The following is a 7,248-nucleotide window of genomic DNA, read 5'->3' as shown; positions in this document are numbered from 1 at the left end:
TCAATCTAGAAAGCCTATTGCATTCTTTAGTGAGAAATTGAATGAAGTTAGACAGAGGTGGTCTACCTATAAGCAAGAGTTGTATGCGATTTTTTGATCTTTCAAGACTTGGGAACATTATTTGTTGGGACATGAGTTCATTATTTACATTGATCATTAGGCTTTAACTCATTTTCAAACTCAGAAGAAAGTGAGCAAGATGCATGAGCATTGGGCAACTTATTTTGGTGCTTTATATTATGTCATTAAGCTCAAATCAGGTACTTGTAACACAATAGCGAATGCTTTGAGCAGGAGAGTAGCCTTGTTGATTACAATTAGGCAAGAGATTGTGTGGTTCGAATTTCTTAAAGATCTATACACCTCGGATGAAGATTTTGCTGATATATGGGCAAAAATTGATGCTAAATAGCCTGTTGACGGTTTCTTGGTTCATGATGGGTATTTATTCAAGGAAAACAAGTTGTGCATCCCTCGGTCTTCTCTCCAGGAGAAGTTAATCCAAGAAATCTATGGTGGAGGATTGAGCGGACATTTGGGACAAGATAAAATAATTGCGGGGTTGAAGGCTCATTTCTATTGGCCATAATTAAAGAAGGAAGCAGGGAAGCTAGTCTAGAAATGCTCAACTTGCCAGACACGAAAGGGCCATTCTCAAAAGATTGGTCTTTACACTCCGTTGACTGTACTGGAACAACCTTGGGAGGATTTATCTATGGATTTTGTGTTGGGTTTACCTCGAACTCAACGTGGGGCTGACTTTATTTTTGTTGTTGTAGATAGGTTCTCCAAGATGGCACACTTTATCCCTTGCAAACAAACTAATGATGCCTCGCATATAGCAAAGTTATTTTTCTAGGAGATTGTTTGGTTACATGGCATTCCTAAAACAATCAAATCTGACTGAGACATAAAGTTTCTAGCTCATTTTTGGACAACTTTGTGGAATAGGTTTAACACTCAACTCTGTTACAATAGTACTGCGCACCCCCAAACTGATGGACAAACTGAAGTGGTGAACTGGACTCTTGGTAATCTCCTTAGGTGCATTTGCAGTGAGAAGAAGAAGATGTGGCATCTTGCTCTTGCTCAAGCAGAATTTGCTTACAACAGTGTTATCCATAGCTCCACCAAGATGTCACCTTTTGCAATTGTCTACTAGAAGGTACCAGCCCATACTCTTCATCTTCTCTCCCTTCCAGCCGGTGTAAAGAAGAGTATTGCAGTTAAAAACTTGGCTACCGAGCACGTGGAGGTATTCAAGCAAGTGCAGCAATTCATCACTGCTGCCAATGAAAAATATAAAGCTGCAATTGCTAAACACTAACGTTATAAATCTTTTTAATGTGGGTGATTAGGTTATGGTTTATCTTTGCAAGGAGAGTGGCGGGAGGACAAAAGGAGCTTGATTCCAAAAAGATTGGCCCATTTCAGGTACTTAAGAAGATCAATGATAATGTCTATGTGCTTGACCTGCCTGAAGACATGAAGATCTCCAGGACCTTCAATGTTGCTGATTTTTTTCCCTTTCTATCCTAATGATGATCACTCGAGGTCGAGTTCTTTTGAAGTGGAGGGGATTGATGCGGAGCAACTTGCACTTCAATATATGAAAGATTTGGATTGCTACAAACCCAAGAAGAAGGGGCACGGCTGTGCCATATCCAGCACTCCCATGACAGGCTCTGGAATTCCAGGACGTGAGACATGCCAAGCTTAAGAAGCTCAGACACGCCCTTGTCACTTTCCAACCCGCCCGTGCTAGCCTTTGGGAGTCCAGAGCATGCCCGTACCATGTATAGCACACCCGTGCTGATAGGTCCAGCTACGATTCGTACATAGACACGCCCGTGTCACTTCCAGCATGCCCTGTTGCCAGCCTCTGGAAGCCTAAGACACGCCCTTGTCATGTCCAACATGCCCGTGCCGCCACCCTCACTAGGGTTTTGTCTAGTTACGACTTTTGTATTTTTTTTTTTAGGGTTTTATGCTTTAGCCTAACCTATAAATATGTTATTTTGTATCATTGGCACATTCATTATTCTTTGATCATTATTCATATCCAATAAACTTCATTGAGAGTTTAGTTATATAATTCTTTCGTCAGATCAAATGTTATTGAACAAAATTCCTGACGGAGTATAATCGTTATTCCCATTCACGTGACCGTTCTACGTCAATATCTCATCTCTTCTTCAAGTTATGGTCAATTTGTTTTTCAACCTTGGAGACATCATTTTGTCAACTCTTCATTTATTCTTTGTTAATTTAAGGGTACTTATGATCGTAGGTTATATTTGCCATCTAAAAGTATATCTTACTCTCACAACATTTATAAATGCATATTATGATGAACATGTAGATACTCGTTCTTCAACTAAGGATAATGTGTATTTTTAGGCGCTTCTCCCATTTCTTAGAAGTGTAATAAGCATGAAAGAATCTCTAAATCCTCTACAGGGCTTGAATATTGCTCTATGCCTTCTATTAGTTCTGAAATTATATGGCTCCAAAGACTTCTTAAAGAATTTCGTGTTATTTGCTCCTTACCTTCACCTTTTTGGAGACAACACTAGTGCTGTCAACATTGCCACTTATCCAATGCACTATGAAAGAACTAAATATATTGATGTGGATTGCCATTATATCAGTGAATTAGTTCAAGACCAAATTCTTCAACCAGTTCATGTCTCTTTTCATGATCAAATTGCTGACATTTACTAAACCAATGTCCTCTGCCCGTCGTGCATATCTTGCAAGCAAATTGATTCCTGCTAACAACTATCATCAATTTGAGGATGGATATTAAAGTGAGAAGATTTTGCCATCATGAATGTCAAACCACATATGACAATGAGAAGATCTTGTCATCAATTAGAAATGTCGAACTAGTTGAAATTCAAATGACTTTTTTAGATATTTTGGTCTAATAATATATTTCTACGTATATATACTTGACTAGTTAAATTACTTTGTATAGTCATTTATAGTCATTCATTTTCTAAGTGTGTATATATATAGATATGTATTATCAGTTGAAAGATATAAAATATATAAAAATCATTTTCTTCAAATTGATACTTACCTCTTCATGTCCTTGAATCCTTAACAATCTTGAATAATAAATCAAATTTGATAAAATTTTATAATGAATTTTTTATTAATTTTTAATTAAAAAATCAAAATTATTTTTAGTTTTACTTACTTTTTATCAAATCAATAAACTAAGGTCAAATGTGCTAAAAAAAAAAAGTTAAAATCAAATAGAACAAATTTATAAATGTATACCTATTAAATGTGCCAAATCCAACCATTGATTATAATGAATATATTTTGCAAAAACAAATGAAAGCTAAATCCTTTCTTTTAAATGAACAAATTTAACTCAACACGAGCTTTCTCATTTACAAGATTTCATATAGAAATCAATAACAAGATACTAAGAGAAAATAAAACAATATTAATAGAATTTTCAATGTAAACATATAATAGTAGAGGTTGATAAAGTTTTTATTACAAAAGTTTTTGTATATTGAAATAAAGAATAATTTTCCGAAAATAGTGAATATTAACCAATTAATAAAGAGTTTAAAAGTAAACGAAGAGAGGCAGCAAGGCCTTCCTTTCTAAGGGGAAAAAGAAACCGTTATGAGAAAAGAAAATACGTCCAAATATAGAATTTCCCAGTCAAAGGCAATCAGTCCTCTTTATTCACCTGTCATCTAACGTCCCCTTACTCATCAATAGGAATCTTCCACGTGTCAGAATTTTTCGACGTGGGATGTTCCCATTGTAGGTATAAAAATAATAACAAACATTTGGTTAAAATAGAAAAAAGAATACGAAAGCAGAAAAATAGGAGGAGCGAGTGGACAAACTGAATTTTAAAAGTGGAAGAGAGGGAAAAGGGTCCAAAAGGGAGAGAAGAAACAATTACAAAAAGAGAGGGTTGGGGGAGTGCTGGTGAGAGTTCTTGTAGGTAATTTTCTGGTGACGGATGGTTTGGTTCTCTCGCGCTCCCATTGCTATTCGTCTTCCCTGAATGCCTTAATCAGCGTTCGGGGTATATTTTTCTCTTCCTTTTATTTTCTGTTTGGCTGCTAAGAAAATTAATGAAAATTTTAGATCATACGAAGATAACAATGTCTTTATTGAACTTATTTACAATTTCGCTTCTTTCTTATTCAGAAAATTTTGGCGATTTACGTGAGGAGAAGCGAGGGATTCATTGGTGATGTATGCAATTTCTTGTCTTGCTTTCTCGTTTTTCTTTTCTCTTTTTAGGCTAATATGAATATAATATTAGTCTTTATTATTTTCCAGGTGAAGATCGATTCAAAAGAAATGGTATTTGTGGGACTATATTCTGTGGGTTGTACTTGAGTTAGTAAAAGAAATGAATTCAAGGCTTGATGTTTACCACCATAATGCTATTGTTGGGTAAGAATGCTATAATATATTTTGCTCCTTTCTTTTCCTTTTACTTCTTTAATTTAGTGTTGTTTAGAAAGATGCATTTTTCTATGTTTAAATTATATAAAAAAATTTTCAAGTAATTTGAACTCATGCATGCCTTGTGAATGTTTGTAGAAATGTGATATCTGATATCCCATGGAAGACTAGACCTCAAGGGATATTCCTATAAGAAGTGCACTACTGCCATTCTCTTGCGCAGTAGTTTAATTCTTCAAAAATGGCGGTAGTCATAGATCATCATCATGGATTCAAGCCATTTAACCGATGTCAGAGATGCAGGCTCCAATCCTTTACTCAATTTGATTACAACATTCTTGAACTTGGCCAAACCAATCTTACCCATTCTTTAAAACAAGCATTTGAAGTTGCCAATATTCACAGAAGCTTCTCCTCTCCGTGCTTCCCCCTAGCCACAAGATTTGAAGAAGAGTTTGATGGCAATCCAAGAATTGAGATTGTTGGTGGCCATGGGGCACCTAGAGTGCGAGCCCTAGTTGTTGAGGTTGCCATAGCTATGGCCTCTGGTATTAATCCCTTACCTTTGTCAAGTGGACTAGGTGGTGCTCACTTGTTGCGAAGCAAAACTGGTGATAATATTGCAGTAGCAAAGCCAATTGATGAAGAAGCTTTAGCTTTGAACAATCCTAAAGGCTTTGGTGGATTAATGCTAGGCCAACCTGGCGTGAAACGTTCTGTTCGAGTGGGTGGAACTGGAATTCGTGAAGTAGCTGCTTATCTTCTTGATCATGGTGGTTTTGCTGGTGTTCCTCCAACAGCGCTAGTGAAAATCGCTAGTCCTGTTCAATTCAATGTTAATAACGGTACAACTAAGTATAAGATTGCCTCACTCCAACGATTTGTACATCATGACTTTGATGCAGGGGAATTAGGCCCTTCTGGCTTCTCAGTTGCTTCAGTGCATCGAATTGGAATATTTGATGTAAGACTCTTAAATCTTGATAGGCATGCTGGAAATATACTTGTCAAGAAGAACGATGAACGCGATAATTATTCAATTGGGGCAGCTGAGCTTGTGCCTATAGACCATGGACTTTGTCTACCTGAATGGCTTGATGATCCTTATTTTGAATGGTTGCATTGGCCTCAAGCCTCAGTTCCCTTTTCAGAGATAGAACTTGACTATATATCCAATCTTGATCCTTTTAAAGATGCACAGCTCTTAAGGACTGAGCTTCCTTCTTTAGAGGAATCATCCATCCGTATTCTCATCCTTTGCACAATTTTCCTGAAGCAAGCTGCTTCTAAGGGGCTTTGCCTTGCTGATATAGGGGAAATGATGACTAGGGAGTTTTGCAGTGAAGAGAAAAATTTGAGTGAGCTAGAGAATCTTTGTGCAAAAGCAAAGGCATATGCGGTTAAGGCATCTGATGATGAAGATGATGGTAAAAAGAAAAATGAGCAAATTAGTATGAAGGAAAAGGAAGGTGTTGATATATTTGAATTCAATTGTGGAAATGGAAATGCTTCTGAAAAGGTTTTGGATATCCCTCAACTCTTACAATGTCCTCCTAGCATGGCTAAAGTTCCAAGATTTTCATCTGTAAGATCGATGCCTAGGTTGCACGATTCATCGACATTATCTCCAATGTACTCGGAAAATAACCATGATGATAATTGCAGTGACAACACAAAGATCAAGGAAGACAATGGGCGGTTGACAAGGAGCACTAGTTGCTCGGCACAAAATTGCAAGTGGGAAAATCAAGGCATTTCTCTCGGGGACATGAGTGGAGAAGAATGGGAATTGTTCTTAGAGTGCTTTCAGAAGCTTTTGCCAAAAGTGTTTCAAGGCACCAAATGCATGGCCTCCAAGCAAAGGTTGGGAACTTCTGGCAAGTTCTAAACAAGTAAGAATGCTTCCAAAGAAACAACATAAATTGAACCAGTGATTAAAGACAAATAGTTGCTTGTATCTAGTTTTGGAGTGATTTTGCATATTGTCCCTATCAAGTTTTAGTATATTAGTATATGCAATACATAATAGATAAACACAAAAGAAGGAAAAGGGACCGGCAGGTTGTTATCCTTTCCATTTCTTTTTCTGTATATTCTTTTTTATTATTTTTATTAATTATTGGATTATACAACAGGTTTGCATGGACATATTTGTAAGAAAAGAATTATATCATCCAAAATGTGAATACTGTTTATTATGTGCAATTAATTTTAGTAGATAATACTTACATGGATGTGTAAGTTAATGCTACCTAAGTAGAGGGATGAATTTCACTAGTGATGACTGAAGTTATGCTTATTATGCTCTCTCTCTCTCTCTCTCTCTCTCTCTCATCTGCATTTTAACCTTGTGCGCTTTTTTATAATCGTTTATATCTTTCTAAATCTCATTGATGCCATTAAATTGCTCTTGTAGAGATTAATTAAAGAGCTTGTTTTAATTAACTGCACAGTAAGAAAATATTAGGATTTATTTTCATGGCTGATTTTTTCAATGCAAATGATTTTTATCGATTATATCAATGATTAATCACAAATGGTTCACGCATTGCAGCAAGTGTATTGTTTTGTTAATTTTACTTTATAATCATTCAATACTTAATCAGATTTTATATAATTTTTTATATATAGATAACTTAGGTATTTACAAAAATACTAAAAATTAGTTAATTATATATATACCTACCATATAATTATTACGAACATAATTTTTATTATTTTTAACAAATTAAATTCACAATTTGGTATTTTAATTCAATTTCAAAGATAATTAATATTGATAATTATACAAAAGAT

The 7,248-nt window shown here is 35.6% G+C and overlaps 1 protein-coding gene across 1 annotated transcript; it reads left to right on the top strand.

The window, feature by feature from the left end:
• The first annotated feature begins 3,898 nt into the window (after nt 1–3,898).
• On the top strand, nt 3,899–6,741 carry LOC105641052 (phosphatidylinositol 4-kinase gamma 8). The gene is made up of 4 exons (XM_012225503.4): nt 3,899–4,063; nt 4,189–4,236; nt 4,324–4,440; nt 4,591–6,741. The coding sequence occupies exon 4, from the start codon at nt 4,694–4,696 to the stop codon at nt 6,338–6,340; it is 1,647 nt and encodes a 548-aa protein (XP_012080893.1). The 5' UTR covers nt 3,899–4,063; nt 4,189–4,236; nt 4,324–4,440; nt 4,591–4,693; the 3' UTR covers nt 6,341–6,741.
• The last annotated feature ends 507 nt before the right edge of the window (nt 6,742–7,248 follow it).

Source organism: Jatropha curcas, chromosome 2, assembly GCF_041381405.1.
Source record: "Jatropha curcas cultivar XTBG-Jc1 chromosome 2, XTBG_Jcur_1.0, whole genome shotgun sequence".
In the NCBI taxonomy this organism is placed as follows: Eukaryota; Viridiplantae; Streptophyta; class Magnoliopsida; order Malpighiales; family Euphorbiaceae; genus Jatropha; species Jatropha curcas.
Note: the sequence above shows the minus strand (reverse complement) of the source record. Positions and strands in the feature narration are given on the sequence as shown.

Excerpts from the sequence above, each read along its gene's own strand:
- LOC105641052 (XM_012225503.4), top strand. The coding sequence starts at position 4,694 with ATGGCGGTAGTCATAGATCATCATCATGGATTCAAGCCATTTAACCGA.